Source organism: Staurois parvus, unplaced genomic scaffold, assembly GCF_062004578.1.
Source record: "Staurois parvus isolate SC_StPar_1 unplaced genomic scaffold, SC_StPar_1.0 ptg000011l, whole genome shotgun sequence".
Taxonomy (NCBI): domain Eukaryota; kingdom Metazoa; phylum Chordata; class Amphibia; order Anura; family Ranidae; genus Staurois; species Staurois parvus.
In genome coordinates this window covers 27,048,925-27,070,781 of record NW_028317807.1, presented here as the reverse complement: position 1 = coordinate 27,070,781, position 21,857 = coordinate 27,048,925, and the positions used below count along the sequence as shown (strand labels likewise).

The window sequence follows — 21,857 nt, the reverse complement described above, 5'->3', positions numbered from 1 at the left end:
AAGTATGCGAGGCCCTAGCTTAATGACTTCTCCCAGAGCTAATTGGAGCCTGGAGTGAGCCAACCTTGACTCCAATCAGTGTGATATTGGATGTGTTGCTGACAGCTCTCCTGCCCTTAAAAAAAACACACACCTGTTTTGGGTTTACTGGCTTCAAGAAGCACTGTCTGATGTGAACCATGCCTCGCAGAAAAGAGCTCTCAGAAGACCTACGATCAAGAATTGTTGACTTGAATGAAGCTGGAAAGGGTTACAAAAGTATCTCCAAAAGCCTTGATGTTCATGTGTTCACGGTAAGACAGACTGTCTACAAATGGAGAAAGTTTAGCACTGTTGCTACTCTCCCTAGGTGTGGTCGTCCTGTAAAAATGACTGCAAAAGCACAGCGCAGAATGCGGCATGAGGTAAAGAAGAATCCGAGTATTGGCTGAAGACCTACAGAAATCTCTGGCACATGCTAACATTTTTGTTGACACATCTACAATAAGGAAAACATTCTGAGGCAAAACCAAGACATAGAGAAGAACTGTGGAATGTAGTCAATCATCCTGGGCTGGAATACCAGAAGCTGGTTGACTCCATGCAACACAGATGTACAGCAGTTCTCAGAAACTGTGCTTATACAACTAAATATTCAAGTGATTCAAAGGAAAGCAAAATCTTCAAACATTTTTCAGTTTATATAGTGAATGTTTGAGTTTGAATACAAACACTGCTATTTTTTTAACAGTCTAATATTCACTTTTCTTCAGGGTGTGTTTTTTTTTTTTTTTTTTTTGAGGAACACAAATTTGATCTTTCTTCATGTTTGGAATAGAATGTGTAGTGTTCCCAATGCATTTGTGTATGGAAAGAAAAGCTATTAGAAGGATTTTGAGCTTCATTCACTTTTTTTTCAACACACTGCTATTCTTTTTAACACAACTGTATATTAACTAGGAACTCAGAGCACATGGAGGCAGATCATGCGAAACCCATCGTGCGGGCGTTTATTGGGGTGACTTGGGGGTACAGACAATAGAAAAACTAGTCCACAAAACATAAGATGCCCCAACGAAGAATGATTCTCAGGATGGCAACATGGTGTAGCCGAGGGCAGGTAGTCTGCAGAGCAGTGAGGGCACAACAGGGCAGTAAATGCTTAGTGCAAAGGGTTCCTGGCAGAATAGGGTGAAGTCGTTGGCACAGGGTGGCACTCTAGTACAGCAGGGCTTAGTCCCGAGCCAAGAGCACCAATATGGGCCCTGGGAGTAGCAGGCTACACACTGATGCAGCAATTTATGGACTCGCCAGCCAGCAGTGGCTTCAGCAGAGGAACTCTAGCCAGATAGGCATGGAGAAGGAGGTCCAGCGGGCAGCGGTCCTTCACCAACTCCTCATGGGTCTTCGGAGGGCTGTGTCCTGGCTGCAGCTTCAAGATCTCACAGGCAGCAGCTGATGGAAGTGCAGAGGGTAGAATAAAATCTGTGTGGCTTTCCAGACACAGACAGCATAGAACAGGGGTGGGCAAACTTTTTGACTTGAGGGCCGCAATGGGTTCATATATTGGACCCGGGGGCCGGACCAAGAGTAGATGAATGATGTGTATGTGTCATCCATAGTAAGTATAGTAATATTCGCCCATAGTAAGCATAGTAATTCATCCCCCATATAGTAATTCATCCCCCCATATTAAGTCCCCAAGTCCCCCCTGTGTCAATTCACTTACCTTTGCTCCGCGAGTTCCTCTCGCCGTGTTCCCGCCCCGTTCTGGTGTAGCATGAAAATCTGTCTCCTATGAGGATCTGTCCCCCTCGACGTATCTGCGCATGTGCCAGTTTCAGGCATTAGCAGCCGATCGGCGATCTCCGGCACATGCGCAGATACGTCGAGGGGGACAGATCCTCATAGGAGACAGATTTTCATGCTACACTGGTCTTCAGGGCGGACTGTGAGAGGAGCCTAGCTCCGCGGGCCGGATTAAAAGGTCCGCCGGGCCGTAGTTTGCCCATTGCTGGCATAGAACTACAAGTCCTAGCCATGCAAAAAGCAAAGCACAGCCCATACAGATCTCTCAGCAGTTCAATGCATCCCCTATCAAGGCCTGCAGCCATGAGCTCCTCTGTTCATCACTGACTTCAACTCTGCATGTTTTCTGCCCCTTTCTGCCAGCATAGGGACATTATATTGTCCTTTTCAATTCTACCAAACCAAGCACATGGTGCCAACACGTCTGCTTTTCCCAGCTGTAGGACACCATTCTGTCTGTGCCTCCTGCTGAGATCAACCTAATCTCCCACCCCCTGTGGGGAACAGGAACTCATAGATTTAATTAAGCAGCCAAAATGACTGCTGGACAGGCTTGTTGATTTCAACAACACACAAATAAAATATATATTTATTCTTATTATTATTTTATATTTTTTTCCTTTCCCGTCTTGGATGTTTACTTTTATCTAGCACATATTAACTGGTGATTGGGGGTTTGGATAAATGAAAGTTGAATGCATTTATTGATATGACTTGTTTAGCACTTTCACAAAGCGCTTTAAACTATTCCATTACTAGTCCTGGGAACTTGCAGCTATAAGCATAAAAAAAAACCTATTTGAAAAGTGCACATGGACAGGAATGCACAAACTACGGAAGTATCATGCTCTATGCCATTGGTTCTTAACCTGGGTTCGATCGAACCCCAGGGGTTCGGTGAGTCAGTCGCGCGGGTTCGGCGGAGGTGAAGACCCACACCCGACTCGTATGATTCGTGCAGTAAATATTCATTATGTTTTTGTTTTTGTGTGAAAATCATGTTTTAATGGTTTTGTTCTTTGTTCTTAACGGTTTTGTTCATTTTGTGCACCTATGTATAAACATATACCTATGTTTTGAATTTTAAAAATCATATTTTATTTTTCCAATTAAGAAGGGTTCGGTGAATGCGCATATGAAACTGGTGGGGGTCAGTACCTCCAACAAGGTTAAGAACCACTGCTCTATGCTGTATCTACCCAGCAACACAACGGTTTGCTTGCTCATAGATTGCTCCATAGTAGCCTCGCCCACCTTTGTCAGATCTGCGGATGCAATATTCTGTTTTCATTTACTAGTAAATCCAGATCAGATAGTATTGTGCAACTTTATGTGGTATTCTGGTGTCTGTCCCTGCATTTAGCCAGTAGTGAGTAAACTTTCTGGATGGTCAGTTCAACCCTACCCTGTATTGTAATGTGTACGTTTATTCCCCCGTATGAGTAGTCCTTTCCATGACGTAGCTGGGTCATGCTGTGATGTGTGATAATGGAACCTGTACACGGTGATTGCTGGAGAACATGTTGGCTGGTTATCTGCATCAGTTAAAATTTCTTGACGTATATGGTTTTCTGTATTTATGTAGAGTCACACACCAGTTAACCTTTTTTAATTTCTATAGATATTTCTATGTATTAATCATGAACAGTGTCACTGGTTATGGATATCCATTCATTAATGTGTGAATCTGTTTAGAACTGTACATTAAACCAGATGGAAGAGCATGCACGGAAGGGTCTGTTTAAACCTATGAAGAAGTGTGCCAGTGTTCAATGTTAAAGGAGAAAGCCACTCCATATTGCTGGAAAACATTAACGCAAAATTTGGATTCATTTTTATAGATGTTCTACAATACAATTTGCAGGGAGCATTACAAAAGCATTAATTGTTTATGAACCACTTTCCATACAATTGCACAAGATCCGATCCTATGCACTGACAACATGGAATAGGTTGATGGCATTTTGAAATCCTACTTGGTCTTTCATACCCATCTTTTGGCAGGCGTTTGTTACCTTTTTGAAAGATGCCAAAAGCTCTGACGAGTTGTAGAAGGTTTTGAACCATTGGTCTGCAGAAAATTAGGTCTTGTATGGAGTCATTTAGAGTGAGAACAGGAGTTCACAAAATCAGTTCTTTTCAGCCACCACTGCCCTTTTACTCTACAGAGTATATAATGTGTTTTTTATTTCCCCCTGGAGTTCAGCTAGTGAGCAGAATTACTAATCTATTTATATGGTTGCGTCTTCACTGTCCAATCAGCAGGCAGGAATGTAACACATTGATTATTTAAGGTACTTATATGGCGCTGTCGGTTTACACAGCGATATAGTACATTCACATCAGTCCCTAACCCTCAAGGGACGTACAATCTAAGGTCCCTAACTTACATTCATACTTACATATACTAGGGCCAATTTAGACAGGAGCCAGTTAACCTACCAGCATGTCTTTGGAGGGAGGAAACCGGAGTACCTGGAGGAAACCCACGCAAGCACAGGGGGAACATGCAAAATTCAGGCAGGCGGTGCCATGGTTGGGATTTGAACCAACTATCCTAGTACTGCCAGGCGGAAATTCTAACCTTTTAGCCACTGTGTTGCCCGATAATGTCACCTTCTGGCTCTGCTAGCTGGTAGAAGTGTATGAACTATAAATTGGGCACAGAATTTGCTTTTTACTTAAATGAATGAGTCATTAGATACAATGCTGATCCATGAGTAAGCAAGGCATACAGTGGTTGGGGTTTCCAAACCTAGAACAGAATGTCATATAATTGAGAATACCAATCCTTAGATCTGGTTTACACCAAAGTGTTGTGTAGGAAGATGTTCCATGTACGTTTTTCCTGCACCACATTCAAAATTCACTGCATGTGCTATCTCCAACGCCTGTCAATCGTAAATTAATGACACCCCAAGCTCGGGTCACAAGTGCAGTGTTTGCCTGCATTGGATCACATGGTACAGAAGTACCATGCAAAGCAATTGCAGTGAGTTTCCAAAAGTAGTGCTTGTGCTACTTTTTGGTGCAGTGTGATTTGTAGCCTATTCAAAACGAATGGACTGAAATCGCACCACTCAGGACTGTATGTGAATTGTACAGGAACGCGCAGCACTCTTCAGGAATGCACCATGCTTTTTCACCCAGTGATCCTGAGAGTAACTGACACTTTGACTTTTTAAAGTCACAAGTTAACGCCAATGCAATATTTTATTTTTGTAAGTTACACATTTTAATGTAAAAATAATAAAGCAAAAATAAAGACCTGAAATAACTGGTATGGCTTTGTTTGATGATAAAGCAGTATATGTAATTTTTTATCATTAGGAGCATATTCCTTTTTAACAAATACGTTATTGAATAAACATTTGAATGTTAACTGATTTGTGGTGTGGATTTCTTCCTGAGGTTGGATTTGAAGGCACCTTTAAAAAATCTTGTATACCATTTCTTTGTTCAGATTTATTTGAGGATGTGGTGCTGAGGTTATTCAGTATATACTATACACCCAGGTTATACTGTATACTCAGCGATAAAGTTTAGAGGTGTTGATCACTCCTGTTTCATTAAAATGAAGCTTGCTTTTCATGGCACTTTGTTTTTCAGTAGGTGCCTATGTAAATAACTAAATTAAATGTAATTTTTTTTTTCCACCCACTTTCAGTGTCTGTGGTGTAACACAAACAGAAAATGCCTAGAATATCCTGTAAGAAACATCCTGCCTCCCTCATCCCTGTGTAAACTGAGTGATGCCCGCTGGGGAATATGCTGGGGTGAGTAAATATTTTATTTTCAGTCTGTGTGCATGTGTCCATTTGTAGGTTTAAACAGGTTTTTTTTTTTTTTTGCAGCGACTTTTTTACCAGGTTTTCTAATAAAACAAACTCAACTGTGAAGTCCTACAAGTATATAGCAGGACGAGTTCTTGGGGAAAGTTTTTTTTTTTTTTTTTTTTTTTTGTTTTTTTTTTTTTGTTAGCTTTTTGATAGCTTTTTGTTACAATTTTTTGTTTTTTTTTTTCTTTCTTTTGAAAGAGAGAACAGGAGGAAGCAAATATCATTGAGTAGGTATACAAGAGAACAAAGTGTGTGTATGTGTAATATAGAAATTCTACACACCCCTGTTAAAATGTCAGGTTTCTGTGGTGTAAAAAAAATGAGACCGATTAAAAATTTCAGAAATTTTCCACCTTTTTTTTTTTTTTTTTTAATGTGACCTATAAACTGTACAACTCAACTGAAAAAACAAACTGAAATCTTTTAGGGGGAAAGTAAACAAACTAAAATCATGTGGTTGCATAAGTGTGCACACCCTCTGAAAACTGGGGATGTAACTGTGTTCAGAATTAAGAAATCTCATTCAAAATAATGTTTAATAGGAGTCGGTACACACCTGCCATCATATTAAAGTGCATCTGATTAACCCCAAATAAAGTTCAACTGTTCTAGTAGGTCTTTCCTGACAGCTTCTTAGTTGTATCGCACAGCAAAAGCCTTGGTCTGCAGAGAGCTTCCAAAGCATCAAAGGGATCTCAGGAGAAGGGTAAAAACATTATTACATTACATCGAGTTTATATAGCGCCAAAGGGTTTGCTCAGCGCTGTACAATAGAGGGGGGAACAATACATGAAACGGTACAGCAACTACAAACAGCACACGATGGGTTAGAGGGCCCTACTCTTTCGAGCTTAGTCTAGGAGAAAACCTTTCCAAGGCATTAGATATATCCGGGAATACAGTGAAGACAGTCACTCATCAATTGGAGAAAATATGGATCAACTGTGACATTACCAATAACTGGACGTCCCTCCAAAATTGATGAAAAGATAAGAAAACTGGCCTGGGAGACTGCCAGGAGGCCTACAGCAACCTTAAATGAGCTTCAGGAATATCTGGCAAGTACTGGCTGTGTGGTACATGTGACAACAATCTCCTGTAATCTTCATATGTCTGGGCTATGGGGTAGAGTGGCAAGACGGAAGTCTTTTCTTACGAAGAAACATGCAAGCCCGGCTAAATTTTGCAAAAACGCATCTGAAGTAACCCAAAAAGCATCTGGGGAAAATGTGTTCTGGTCTGATGAAACCAAGGTTTAACTTTTTGGCCATAATTCCAAAAGATATGTTTGGTGCAAAAACACTGCACATCACCAAGGAACACCATACCCACAGTGAAGCATGGTGGTGCTAACATCATACTTTGGAGTTTTTTTTCTTCTGCTGGAACTGGGGCCTTAGGCAAGGTAGAGGGAATTATGAACCATTCCAAATAACAGTATTGGCACAACCTTCAGGCTTCTGCTAGAAAGCTGAACATGAAGAGGAACTTCATCTTTCAGCATGACAACAACCCAAAGCATACATCTAAATCTACAAAGGAATGGCTTCACCAGAAGATTAAAGTTTTTTTTGGAATGGCCTAGTCCTGAGTCTGATTGAAAATCAGTGGGGTGATCTGAAGAAGGCTGTGCACAGGAGATGCCCTTGCAATCTGATAGATTTGGACTGTTTCTGCAAGGAAGAGTGGGCAAATCTTGCCAAGTCAAGATGTGCCGTATTGATAGACCCCTACCCAAAATGAGTGCTGGAATAAAATCAACAGGTGCTTCAAAATAATATTGAACGGTGTGCAAACCTATGCAACCATATTTGTTTTTTGCTTCCCTCTACCTAAAAAGATTTCAGTTTTTTCTTCAACTGAGTTGTACAGTTTATAGGTTACATTAAAGGTGGATAAAGTTCTGAAATGTTTTCACATCACAGAAACCTGACATTTTAACGGGTTTGTAGACATTTTATATCCAGTGTGTTTCCTTCTGTCAGTTATTGGTAGTGGATCAGAAAAGGGGTGGTTTAATAAGTCGAAAGGGCCAAGTAACAAACAATTGTCAAAGGGGGGAAGGCATTGCATACAACAGCCCTGATCCTCCTTCCTCGGGTACCCTGCCAGTGCTTCTGGCCCCCTCCCTCCTGTTCGATGCTCCCACAACATGCAGCTTGCTATGGGGCAGCTGCTGCTCTGTCCTTTCACAGACTGAGCTGTGGCTTGGCCCTACCCCTCTTATTGGCTCACTGACTGTGATTGACAACAGTGGGAACCAATGTGGAGAGGGAGTCCTGGGATAGCCAAGACTCCAGTGTACATTGCACTGGAGTCCTGGAATAGCCAAGACTCCAGCGCATTGCTAGATTGAGAGGGGGCTTAGGTGAGTATTAGGGGTGGCTGGGGGGAAGCTGAACAGAGAAGGGTTTTTTACCTTCGTGCATAGAATAAAAACTGAGCCTTTGCAACCACTTTTAATGCATGCATCCTATGATTTATTTTCAACTACAGTCTGGAAAAGCAAGATCACTGACCTAGCTGTGCTGTCTGGTAGCAGTGCCTGGCTGAATGGAAATGCTAATCCTCTTTTTAGGTTTAAATAGTTAATTTATCTGTTTGCCTGGAGTTCAGCTCTTAATTTTCATAACTGGCTTCTCATGCGCTTTTCTCCTTCGATTGGTAGTTTTGGCTTTGGATGTTAGCAATTTTATTATTCCATTTTAGTTAGGATCTGGTTTTTTGTATCCTCGGGTTGCACAAAATGAATAAATTGTCTTTCTTGTTAGAAAAGTTATTTGAGCCCTTTGGCTAATAATGTCATGTGCTCCCATATGACTTGGTTTAAGCACTGTGAGGCCCAGCTTTCCTGCTGCATTCTGTGGAATTAAAGATGTAGATTGTAATTCTAAGTACAGCTATGTTTGCTTCATTTTAATGAACCTGTAGAATTTTGTAATGTAGTGATGGAAATGAGACACTGGAATTCAAAATCCAGCCACTCTAGTGTAGGAGGTAGTAACGTGCTTCAGTATAGGAAAGACTCTAACTGTAGGTTCACACCTAAAGTGATCTGCAGAAACACAGTACAGTCCATTTTTAACATGATTTCCTATGGGACGTGTTCACGCCTGTGCAATTTCACCTAGTGCATTTTTTGAAAAGGGTCGGACTTTTTTTGAATGCAAAAAGTTGTGTTTTGTTTCTATAGACTTCAATGGAAACGCTGCAGAAAACCATGTATTGTGTTTTTGATGTGTTTTGCGGTTTTAAATCTGCCTGGCAAGAATTAAAAAAAAAAAAAAAAAAAAAAAAGATTCTGCATTGCGTTTTTGACGTGCGTGTTGTGTGGTTTTTTTGTTTTTGTTTTTGTTTTTGTTTTTTTTCTCCGTCAAATGCAACATGCGTAGGTATGAACCTAGCCTAAGGGGGAGATGTACTAAACCTGGTGCAGCTGTGCATGGTAGCCAATGGCTTCTAACTTCAGCTTGTTCAATTTTAAGCTTTGCCAATACAACTAGGAAGCTGATTTTTCTGTGTAGAGTTGCACGAGGTTTTGCCCTTTTCATTTTTAGTAAATAACCCCCTAAGATCACACAGGGCTTCAATATGATTTTGATCTAAATTTCGGTGTGATTTATATAATTCTACCTGAAAATAAAATGTCTTTTCAGAAAAAAAGTTTGCATCCATTTTTTGCATAGGAAAAATTGAGTACAATTTGGATGCATCTTTGATAGGGTTTGTATATTTTTATGGTGCCAAAATTGCTCTGGAATAAAAGCAGAATGGTACAGGGACCTTTTTCCAAAATGGCTCCATGAGTCAGATTGATGTGGACACACCACTGAAAACAATGTAATTTTTCTTGTCATGTGATTCTGTGTGACTCAAGTTGCATCTGAAATCACACTAGTGTGAACCAGGCCTGAAGGAATCCTATACTGAAACAAATACACAGGTTACCTTTTGCTAACTGCTGAAAATGAGTGATTGCATGGCTTCAGTACTCTTCCAAAACCAGTAAGCAAATCTGGAATTATGACTTTTTTTTTCGGCCAGTTGACCAAGTCGACAGTGCTTATGCTTATCGCACTTTTTTTCCCTGAAACTGTATATGCTGTCATAACCGTTGATACTTTACCTCGCGACACGGTAACTTCAGTCAGGCACCAGCTAAACGGTCACCAACAATTTGCCCTCTTTGAATCTCAGTAAGCTCTGACCTGACTCTCTATTAGCAGCGTACGCACTGAATGATGAAAATGAGGCTTCCCACCTGTTTGCTAGGTGTCATCACACAGCAGAAGCAAAAGAATGTTACATCACTTCCACTTTCAACACAAAACATGTCACTTTTACACCTGCTAATCATGTAGTATTTATTTTTGTCTAACCCGTTTTTATTTGGAAAAATAGATGCAGAGACTACATATATATGGGTGTTTTTTGCTTTGGAAATAAACTTTTTTTTTTTTTTTTTTTTTTTTTTTTTTTTCTGTTTTACAGTGAATTTTGAAGCTCTAATCATTGCCATGTCTGTGGTTGGTGGAGTTATTATTTTGTCTCTGGTTGTCTGCTGTTGCTGCTGTTGTAGGAAAAAGAAGAACCGAAAGTAAGTATAGTCAGATCACGGTTTGTGCTTCTGCATTCACACAGTGTCACTTTGTTTGCAGAAGTGAATGCAGTGCAGAATGTTTATGGTTCCATTGTGTCCCTGATGTTTAAAGAGGCTTTATCCTGTAAATACTTATTTGAATGGCATCATCTATAGCAAAAATTGACTAAGCTTTTAGTTCATATTGTGACACACTGGGTTCAGTGTAATTTTGATGTTTTCATTGTGCATACTAGTTGCAGGTCAGTGGTTCAGTAAAATGTTGAAGTTAGTAGGCAATACCGGGACAGGGTTGTTCAGCTTCTAGGGCAAGGATCTAGAACTGCAACCCCCTCCGCCACTGTTATTACATGTTAAAGAATGGGTATACCACCCTGCATCCATTCTTTGCCCCCTTGCTTCACTGCGCCCAGGGCAGCTGCCGCTCTTGCCCACCCCTTGTCCCGGTCCTGCCAGTAGGCCAGCAACCCCCTGTATTTAGTCATCACCTGTTTAACCCCTTCCCACCCAGTTCCAATGTCTCTAGCTGAGCCATTATGCCTGGGGGGCAAGGTCTGCCTGGTCATGTGACCACTGATTGGCTGGCTGTCAGTGGTCACATGAACAAGAGTCATTCCCACCAGATCTAATCAGTACTTGAGATTGGGAGCGGTTTGGTCACTGCATTGTGTGCGGTGGGAATGCTCATTACAGAAAACTCTAATACCCACACGCTGCACATATGCATCTCCATGGGAGGCAAAGCCCACCCTTCAGTCTGGGAGTACTAAATGTACAGAATACTAAATGTGGGACCTAGTAGTAGCAATATAGAAGGAACCACGGCACACAGTAGGGAACCAGACATTTTATGACATTCTGAATTATGCTGAAGATTATTCAGCAAGGTTTTCTCCAACACGTGGAGTTCCACAGTGTGCGTAGCAGGATACGTAAGAATTTTGATAGCATTGCAAGGAGCTTTTTTTCAGATTTTAAAAACTAGTGCTAGATTAAAGGAAACCACATCACAAAAGCTATTTAAGTCTTAGTGAAACTTCTGGGGAGCCCAATGCAATGGCAATTTTTCAGCTATGGAAGTGCAAATATCCTATTTAGATTAAAGTCCTCTATAAGCAAATTGTGGCTGGAAAATGGGTAATGCTAAAAGTTGTGGTGGTCTTTGGACCGCATGTGAACCCCGCACACTTGTATTGCAAGACCAAATTTTTATTTTAGGGCATCGTATTTACTGGGAAAATTCAACCTGACCAGTTAACTTTTCTCCATGAGAACAATTGGCTTTTGTACCTTCTAAGGAAGTGTTTTGTAGACTTTATTCATTGAGGTTTCGTAAGTATAGCATTTCATAATTTCTATGTACCACCCAACTTGTGTACTTTCAGATCCTTAAATCCTAAGCTCTGTCAATTTTTATGTTGACAAGTCCCTTCTGTGAGAACGGGCCCACCCACTCACACTCCTGTTGGCCAGTAAGACCATTCTGCGTAATGATGGACCAGTGAGGAGGCAGTCCAGTCCATACCTGGACATTCAAGAAATTGATAGAATTTGCATATAAGAGCACCCTTTTTTTTTTTTTTTTTTTTTTTTGTTTTGTTACGTTCAGTTAAAATGTGAGTAAACCAGGAGTGAATGATTTTTGTTTTTTTCTTTATATGTTCAACAGTTCCAGCTTGGAGACTGAGAGAACGATGAGAGAAAATGAAGAGAGAAAAGTTCGCCAGGAAGAACGGTAAATAAAATGTTCATAGTGGTTCAATTGGCCCCCCCATAGTTAACTCTCAAAACCTAAAATGTGTTTGGGCATAACGTTTGTGTAGATACTATTTTATTTAAACAAAGACTGAACTCTGGAAACTGTGCTAAAAAAGGGAAAAGAACTAGGCAACAGTATTGCTTGTAATTATTCTTGTTCTTTCCCTTCTTATTGACTGCCCCCCCCGCCTTTTTTTTTTTTTTTTTATTTTTTTATTTTTTTTTTTTTTTTAATGGCTAAAAATTCTGATTACTTATGGCATGGGTTTATATAACTTATTTTTTCTTCTAGGAGGACCCAAATGAAAACACGACACGATGAAATAAGGAAGAAATATGGTAAATTTTTGTATTGCTCGACTGTTCGAGGTTGTTGTCTATGCCCTTACACTATGGTGAACATTTTAATTTTGCCACTGGTTGTTGGCTTGCTCAATTTGCTTGTGCCTTCTGAGAATAGTCGTGTTTTTTTTTTTTTGTTTTTTTTTTTTTGTTTCCCCCCCCCCCCCCCGTTTACAGAGAAATTAAGGGTTGATTAATTTTTAGCATGTGTTTAAAATGAGAGAATATCAATCAAAAATCCAGAAAACACACAATATAAATATTAGAAATTGAGTTGCCGTTCAGTGAGTGAGTATTTGATCCCTTACCAACCAACAATAATTCTGGCTCCCAGCCTGGTACACAGATTAGCATTGTCCATTTAAGAAGGAAAATGGAAGAAATACAAAATAACCATCAATCGCCCTCAGTCTGGAGCTCCATGCAAGGTTTTGCCTCATGGGATAAGGATGATTATGAGATAAGTGAGGGATCTGCCCAGAACTACATGGGAGGAGCTTGTGAATGTCAAGGCAGTTGGGACCACCATCACCAAACAATTTGGTAAAATAATACGGTGCCATGGATTGAAATCCTGCAGTGCCTTCAAGGTTCCCCTCAAGAAGGCATGTGTACAGGCCGGCCTGAAGTTTGCCAGTGAATATCTAAATGATTCAGAGAAAGATTGGGAGAAAGTGCCGTGGTCAGATGAGGCCAAAGTTCGACTTTTTGGCTTGAACTCGACTTGCTGTGTTAGGAGGAAGAAAAATGCCCTAGTAACACCATCCCTACAGTCGAGCACGGAGGTGGAAACATTATGGGGCTGTTTCTCTGCTAAAGGTACAGGCCAACTTTGCTGCATTGAGGGACCAGTGGACTGGGCCATGTATTGTAAAATCTTGGATGAGAACCTTCTTCCCTCAGCCAGAACACTGCTGCATGACAATGACCCAAAACATACCACCAAGGCAAAGGAGTGGATCAAGAGGAAACCTATTAAGGTCATGGAGTGGCCTAGCCAGTCTCCAGACCTTTTAATCCTATAAATTATGGAGGAAGTCAAAACTTCAAGTTGCCAAGTGACAGCCCTGAAACCTTAAGGATTTGGAGAAGATCTGTAAAGTGGACCAAAATCTCTCCTGAGAAGTGCAAACCTGGTAACCAACTACAAGAAACGTCGTACGTCAGTACTTGGAGAAACACTTGTTGGCAAGCACAGTCATGTCTTGCTTAGGGATCAGATACTTATTTTGCTCGCTAAACTGCAACTCCATTTCATAACATTTTGTATCAGGGTTTTCTTTTTTCTGGATGTTTTGGTTAATCTTTCTATATCATTTAAAATAAAAAAATTATAGACCCTTAATTTCTTTGTATCATAGATGTAAGTGGGAAAACTTAAAAAAAATCTGAAGGATCAAGTATTCCCCACTGTACATTTTTAACACCTTTTCAAATTTTGATTCACGTGTAGGGTTTTTTGTTTGAAGTGCAGGCCTATCCTTCTGCATTTGGTTCTGTCAAATTGTATATCTTCCACAAATGCTGAAATTCCACAAATACTGGATTCAAGCTGTTCTTATAAATATGTTCCAGATTTTAATATCTTAAGGTGACATGCAGATTGGTGTTTCTACTACCATTTTTAAGTGAGAATTTATTTTTTTTTTTTTCTTCCTTGGAGTGGTAAGAGCAGATTTACAGGGAGATTCTGTCTGCACACTTGTATTCCATCGCCTAACACACCATCTCTCTGGATTTATTTGGAATTAAAATGTCAATGCCCAGTCTTCGAATATATTGTATGGTTTCCCTTGCTTTCTTAGCAAGTGTGATTTCTTCTTGTTGTGAAACATGAACACTTGCTGCCTCATGTAGTACAAAATCTTGGTTGGGCCTCGAATAGTTGACCTAGTCAATCTTCAGAAAGTTCAAGAAAAGTCAGATGTGAATTTTTTTTTTTTTTTCTCTAATCTATGGATCAGTTCTTTCTGTGCCTCCAAGGTAGCCATCATATTGTGGAGGTGCAAGATAACCTTTTGGGCATCTCTTCCTCTTCCTAGAACCCATGTCCAGAACCATTTAGTTTAATACAATCAAATGGGAGTGAGCAGGATATGCCTCTGATATCAAATTCCAGCAGACATCTGTAATGCTAAAAGAAGGGTACTGTCACATGTGAGAAGTCTTTGTTAACCTGCTAATAAAATCCCAGCTAGAAAAATTTAGAATATGGCAGAATTAAAACGCTATAGATATAATTTTTTTTTTTTTTTTGCCTGGGCCCCCAGGAACCTTTTTTATGCCATAATATGCTAGTATTTACCGCTTATTAGTACATTATGACAAATTTGCCGGTGTTTGTCCCAGACATGTCCATCTTCTCCCAGTCTTCCTTCCAGGTTCATTATTACATCATTATAGCATGCACGGCTCAGTGTACATTACTGCTGACAGGTGAGAGGAAGTATTTGTATAACAGAAGAAACCAATAGGATCTCTTCTGTGATAAGTTCTGCTTGTCTGTGGTTTTTTAATTCTCTGGGTTTAATATCACTTAAAGTATAGGTCCACGCTAAAGTGGTTGTAAACGTAAAAGATTTTCAACTTTTGATGCAGTCTCTGCATTATTACAGGTACTAAGCACCTTTCCATGTCCTACCACCCCCCCCCCCCCCCCCCCCAACTCAGGAGTCTCGGGCAACAGCACAAGCTAATTGCTTCTGCAGCTGTCTATGACATCCTGTCAGGAGAAATGGGCTGGGGGGGGGGGGGGGGCGCTGAGTCGCACTGCGTGCCAATAGATGCGCAGTCGGGCTTAGGAGCGAGCCTACACAAGTGCTCCCATAGCAAGCAGCTATGTGATTGGCTGATTAGCAAGTTGTGTTACCAAGCAATTGAACATGTGCAACAATGAAAAGTGGCTGGTGAGTGTCTAACAGTTTGTTGCATTTTTCAAGATTGATTTTTTTTTTTTTTTTTTTTTTTATAGTATTATTATTTCAAAGTTCTACACAATTGCTAGCCCAGCATAAGGCTAGAAATGGGAAGGTACATTTCCTCTTCATTAGCAACAACACCTCTTCCCACATACATTAGACAGATCCTGTTGTCTCATTCTATATGCCATGATTTACGTTGTTGATCTGTTTTAGCTGCTGTTTCATAACTCGTATGGGGGGGCGGTGATTGAGGGGTCAGAGTTTTGCCACAATGCTGCTTGTGTTCACTCCAGGGTAGAAGTGGTCATTCTTTAGCTTCCGTGGATGCCAAACGTTTCTACAGTGTTAGGTGATGGTTTGTATATTTTTGATGAACTGCAGTTTATAAAGATACAGGCTTAGTGACTGAGTGTATAAAAAATAATAAAGTGAAAGGCCAACCTTTTTATCAGTGTTTAACCCCAGAGCAACCCCTCAAATTTTTCAGGTCTCTGGGAACTTTTTTACTAAAACCAGTTCATTGGGAGTCAGTTGGAAAAATACCCCTTCCTTTGATGGGTCTGTAGGAAAAATACAACCCTCTGTCGTGAGAATGCCACATGCAAAGCCGGCTAAAAATTTGCATCATGCTAGGGGCTTTGCCAACAGGTGTTGATCCCAGGAACTTTGACCTCCCATTTAATGGTGCCTGCAATCCGCTCCAGCTCAAGGAGACATCAACAGTCTTTAAGGCTAGGTTCATACCTATGCAGTTTGTATTTGCTCCGTTTCTGCACGTGTGTTTTTGCACATGGTTTTTACTGCATTTTATTCTTCCCAGCAACAAGAACAAAAAAATGCAAAACGCACTACATGCTTTACTGAAGCATCTCCATTGAAATCTATAGAACCAAAAACACACACTGTTTTGTGTTTAAAAAAAAAAAAAAAGTCCTTGACCCTTTCCAAAAAATGCACTGGGTGAACTGGTCCCATAGGAAATCATGTAAAATGGACTGCTGTGCGTTTCCGGAAAACACATAGGTGCAAACCTAGACTAAAGGAACCTTGGTTAAGAATGGTTGATCTTATTACATCTTTTTGTTTGTGGTTTTTTTTTTTTTTTTTTTTTTTTTTTTCTTTTTTTTTGTTTCTGTATTCACAGCAGTGATCTTTAGTATGCTAGCTTATTTTGTTTTAGAAGGGTAAGCAAGGTGAAGGCCATTAAAATGTTTCTCTAGATCTGTTTGAGTATTTGGCTGGCATTCTCAATGAGTTATGCTTTTTTAGTTTTGAGAATGTTGGCTGTTGGAATTGTGAGCCTGATCTGCCACCTTGTGGCAAACTACTTGCGTTTAAGTAAAGCCAGCCCTTTACACAAGCCATTGTTCATTCAGTTGTAGGTAGAGGCTCATAAGCAGTCAGACTGCTTGTTTCAACTTTGCAGACTGCAGAAAGCACACTTAGAAACTGAGTGGTTTCGAAGGGAAACAGAAAAATGTATTCGTACACAATTTATACATAAGCCCTGTTGTAGTTTGGATTGTTTGTTTTAAGAAAAATTCACACATTTTCATTATCTTTGCACTTGCTATCCCCAGTTCCCTTGTGAGTGTAATATGTCATTTTTACGTTTTTTTTTTTTTTTTTTTGTTTTTTTTCTTTACATGTTTTAAGACTGGAACATTCATAGATTCTTATTTGAGTTTTTTGTTTCTCTTCTAGGCTTGTTTAAAGAAGATAATCCTTATTCAAAGTTTGATAATTGAGTTTTGGAAGCCTGTGTTGCCAACTTCTGTGGACTGTTAAAAAGATTGATTCTCATATGTACCAATTCTTAATCGTTGTCTGCAGCAGTGGCCCACTGAACCAGTGCTTGTATAAATATATAAAGATTTTCCATCTTTTGGCACTTGAGGTGTTTAATACCAAAGCAAAAGGTGTGGTATGTGGTTACCCATTTCAAGCTGTCGCTATTAGATTGCTGAAAGGTGACCTGTGGGTGCCTACATATCAGTAATGTAGAACTGTACAGTAAACAAATCATGTTCAATAAGTGCGCTAGATCAAATCTTCTAATGAGTCCTTGACAGCCTTCATTATTTTTAAAGTGTTTGTAATCCTGAAAAATGAACAAAGCACATCCCACTATAGTGTACTAACCTGAATCCAGAGCACAAAGTCTGGTTCTTCTCTAATCTCTTCTCTGTTATCTGTATGACTCATTCCTAGTAGTTTAATCTAGCAACACAGCAGATAACTCATACCCTTAGCTCTGTTTCTCTGAACCTGTGAAGGGTGGTCACTTTCCTCCAGTCAGCTTTTATTTTACGGTCTGTCTCTGATCCCTGCCTGCTAGGTCAGAGCTGGATAAGATGTTTGTGTTAGGAGGTTGTAGAGGAGAGGCTGCAGATAAACAGATACAACTTGTATGTAGGAGGATTTGTTTAAGCTGTCTATCAACTAGGCTAGTCCCTTCACTGGCTCTATGTAAGGGTTTATAACCACTTTAAAGACTTAACAAATTTGGTTGCTTGCACTTTTGAACATGAGAAGCCATCTTCTATGTACTCTCCTGTCACTTGTTCACAATTTGTTAGTTTGTTGGCTGAGGTGGCACACTGGCAGCAGTGGTTTTAGGTTTAAAAATATTTATGTATAGAAATGTATTTTGACCTTTCTCCCATTCCAAAGATTTTGATAGGGTACAGTATTTTCCTTTGCCAGTATTTTAGGTACTGGAAGAAAATATGAAAAATGTATGTGAAGGCTGTCTTGCCTGCCACATAACTGTGAGTTCACTTTACCAGTGCTAAGATTAATACATATGTATATAGTTAGTGGGGTTTTTTTCCTCCTAATGTAACACTCCCAATTACATGTATAATTGTCAATTTAACTTTGGACCATTTTTTTAATGTATGCTGTAGTTTTTCTTGTCACCTTTTGCACTGAAGTCATTTTACATTGCTTACAGCTTGGTATAATTGGCACAGAGTGTCTGAGTGTAGAACTTCCTGTAATTTCAATTTAGCAACCAAATCCATTTCTCATTGTCCTGCATGTGTTAGAATATCTACAGGTTGGAGGAAAAAAAAATCACTTGATTCCCCCATCAAGAGTCGTTAATGGGGGAAGACACCCCCCCCCCCCCCCCCCCAAAAAAAAATTCTATTTTCTGCCGGTAGAGAGCCTTCCCCGCTGGCAGCACACAAAGATTACTACTGGCAACTATAGCCCCTGGCAGTAATTGTGCAAAAATAATTCAACAGGCTGGCTGTACTGAAGTCTATTATTGGAGCACCTTCAGTACAGCTAGCCTCAGTACTAAATCTCCTCATAGATGGATTGAGTCTCGGCTGGTCCCTGCTTAATTTGCATACTTTCCCTGGACACTGAATCAGCAGTACACTTGTTGCCACTACTCTGCCGGGTGAAATGAGCTGAAGGTAATCGGTACCATACTGCTGATTTATGGTCTCCTGGATAAACTGTTGGCTTACCTTTTTTGCAGCTTCCTTTTTCACCCAAGTCTGTTGATTCTTACTTCTGTATGGTCTGTAGAGATGTGTGAATCAAAAACAGATGGAAATTCTTTTGTTGTAAAACGGTTTACATACACTGGTCAGCCATAGCAATATGACCACCCACCATACCTTGTCAATGAACTGGACCCCTGAAGGTATGCTGTGGTATCTGGCACCAAAATGTCAGTAGCAGATCCTTTGAGTTTTGCAAGTTGCAAGGTGGGACTTCCATAGATCAGGATTTTTTTCTTTTCTTTTTTTTTTCTTCTTTTTCCAAGCACATCCCACTGATGCTCGATTTTTGGAGTCCTGCAGTCGTGCTTATTTTAAATTTTTTTTTTTTTTCTGTGTAATATTGACAGCAGGGGTAGAATATCTGGAAATCACATGATTTTGTGCACAGCTCTCTGCCACTCAAGTGCCTTTTTTAAAAGCCATGCCATGCAGGCTCATATATTGGAAGTGTATTTAGTGCTGTAACTGGTTTCCTTTATATTTTTTGGGAACTACACTTTTCAAACTTTTTACTAAATAAGGCTAATAGGTTTTATAACTGTATTCATATATTTTGATTTTTATATACTATATTCCTAGTGCCTTTTTTGCCAATTAACTATGCCATTAATTTAAGCATGAAAAAATGAGAGGGCTGCTTATTTGTGTACACATACTTTTAGTAGTGATAGTTTATTGTAAGTTACTGGTATTATTGTGGAACACTCTTGCTGATATGTTGTACTGATTGTATGTGCCCCCCCCCTTCCCATATTTCAATAAAAACAAGGAAAAACTTTTTTTTCTCATCTTTGTCAAGTTGTGACTTAAAAATGTGCAATGACAGATGATTTACCTTGCAGGAATCTGTTTTGCTATGTCTGCATGAAGCACATACTATGGAGGGACATAGACCTATCTTTTAAAATAAACGGTTCTCTAACAATTCTAAACTTGTACACTTTGCTGTTTTTCTTATTAATAGCATTGACAAAGTGTGTATTTTGCTATAATGGTCAAAAATTGCATGGCTTTCAGCTTAACCCCTTCACGCCTAAGGGTAAAACAAATCTAAATGCCTAAGCACAATTCTGCAACGTTGACATGTTAGTAAAACCGTACATATCGTCACAACTACTTTGTACATCCAGGTGGATTATACCTTGTTTTTTTCAGGACAAATTGGGCTTTCATTTGGTGGTAAATGGTCATGGATAGCTCCTAATTTTTTTTTTTTATTATTAAAGGAAAACTGGGCCAAAATAGTAAAAAAAATCATTTTTTTAAATTTAACTGTGTTTCTTGTTACGACCATAACCTACCACCAAAGAACAACCCAAAATACATTCTCCAGTTCTTGACTATCGCAGCGATACCATATATGTGTATGTTATTTGTTGTTTGTACCCGTAGTACAGCCCAGAAACAACAGTGCGCATTTTGTTTTTGTCTTTTTTTTTATTTATTTTTTACATAAAACACACTGTCACTGACATTGACATTAACACTAACTGACACCAATTTTTTTTTTAAAATCCTGACCTTTGACCCTGACCTTTGCCCTTGACCCTGACCTTTGACCCTGACCTTGACCCAAACACTAACCCTGGTACTGAACTAGATCAAACCTTGATCTAGGTATTTTTCTTTATTTTTTAATATTTATTTATCTTTTTTTTTTTTTTTTTTTTTTCCTCTCTCTGTCAGGAGTTCGAGAGATACAATGTATCTCTCTTCTCCATTCATAGAGAGAGAAAACAAAGGGGCCGGGCTGCACAGTGATTGATCACTGTGATAGTCTCTGATTGGCTATCACAGCGATCACGTGAACCGGAATCGGGAGTCCCGGGTCCTGATCGTTAGAAAGGGACCCGGGGCTCTCAGTGACACCGCGGTCTTGGTGCTGGGAGCGCGCCGAGCGGCGCCCTCCCAGCACAAAGACAGGTACGCAAATATGCGGCCCCACGGAAAAAAGCCCAGGTCCGTGAGGCCGCATATTTGTGTTACGTCGGCGTCAAGGGGTTAAAGGTTGCACCTCACCATTGTAGGACTGACATAAGCCAATTTTATGAAAGATTAGCATAAAAGAAAATACTATTAACATTTTAAAGTGTGGGGTTTTTTTTCCACATTTTCATGGCAGGACATGGGTAAAGTTGAAGTATGCAAAATCACAGTATAGCAGCTTATCAAAGCATACAGTGGGGATCGAACGTTTGGGCACCCCAACTAAAAATTTGTATTAATGTGCATAAAGAAGCCAAGGAAAGATGGAAAAATCTCAAAGGCATCAAATTTACAGATTAGACATTCTTATGTCAACAAAAGTTAGATTTTATTTCCATCATTTACACTTTCAAAATAACAAACAAAAAATGGTATCTGCAAAAGTTTGGGCACCCTGCAGAGTTAATATCTTGTACTGCCCCCTTTGGCAAGTATCACAGCTTGTAAATGCTTTTTGTAGCCAGCCAAGAGTCTTTCAATTCTTGTTTGAGCTATCTTTGCCCATTCTTCCTTACAAAAGTCTTCCAGTTCTTTGAGATTTCTGGGCTGTCTGTCACACACTGCTCTTTTAAGGTCTATCCATAGATTTTCAATTATGTTGAGGTCAGTAGATTGTGAAGGCCATGGCAAAACCTTCAGTTTACGCCTCTTGATGTAATCCACTGTGGATTTCGAGGTGTGTTTTTAGAATCATTATCCATTTGTAGAAGCCATCCTCTCTTTAACTTCAGCTTTTTCACAGATGGCATCAAGTTACCATCCAAAATTTGCTGAAATTTTATTGAATCCATTTTTCCTTCTACTCGTGAGATGGTCCCTGTGCCACTGGCTGCAACACAACCCCAAAGCATGATTGATCCAACCCCATGCTTAACAGTTGGACAGAGGTTCTTTTCATTAAATTCTGTGCCCCTTCTCCAAACGTACCTTTGTTCATTCCAGCCAAAAAGTTCAATTTTAACCTCATCGGTCCACAGAACTTGTTTCCAAAATGCATCAGGCTTGTCTATATGTTCATTTGCAAAGTTCAAACGATGATTTTTGTGGTGAGGACGTAGAAGAGGTTTTCTTCTGATGACTCTTCCATGAAGACCATATTTGT

The 21,857-nt window shown here is 39.8% G+C and overlaps 1 protein-coding gene across 1 annotated transcript in view; it reads left to right on the top strand.

The window, feature by feature from the left end:
• PTTG1IP (PTTG1 interacting protein) overlaps positions 1-19,701 on the top strand; it is a 44,210-nt gene extending 24,509 nt beyond the window's left edge. Inside the window, exons 3-7 of the mRNA XM_089671885.1 lie at positions 5,456-5,564; positions 10,119-10,224; positions 11,897-11,962; positions 12,278-12,324; positions 16,953-19,701. Coding sequence (XP_089528011.1) covers positions 5,456-5,564; positions 10,119-10,224; positions 11,897-11,962; positions 12,278-12,324; positions 16,953-16,996 — 372 coding nt within the window. The 3' untranslated portion in view covers positions 16,997-19,701. The remainder of the gene's footprint in view (positions 1-5,455; positions 5,565-10,118; positions 10,225-11,896; positions 11,963-12,277; positions 12,325-16,952) is intronic.
• Positions 19,702-21,857: the final 2,156 nt, after the last annotated feature.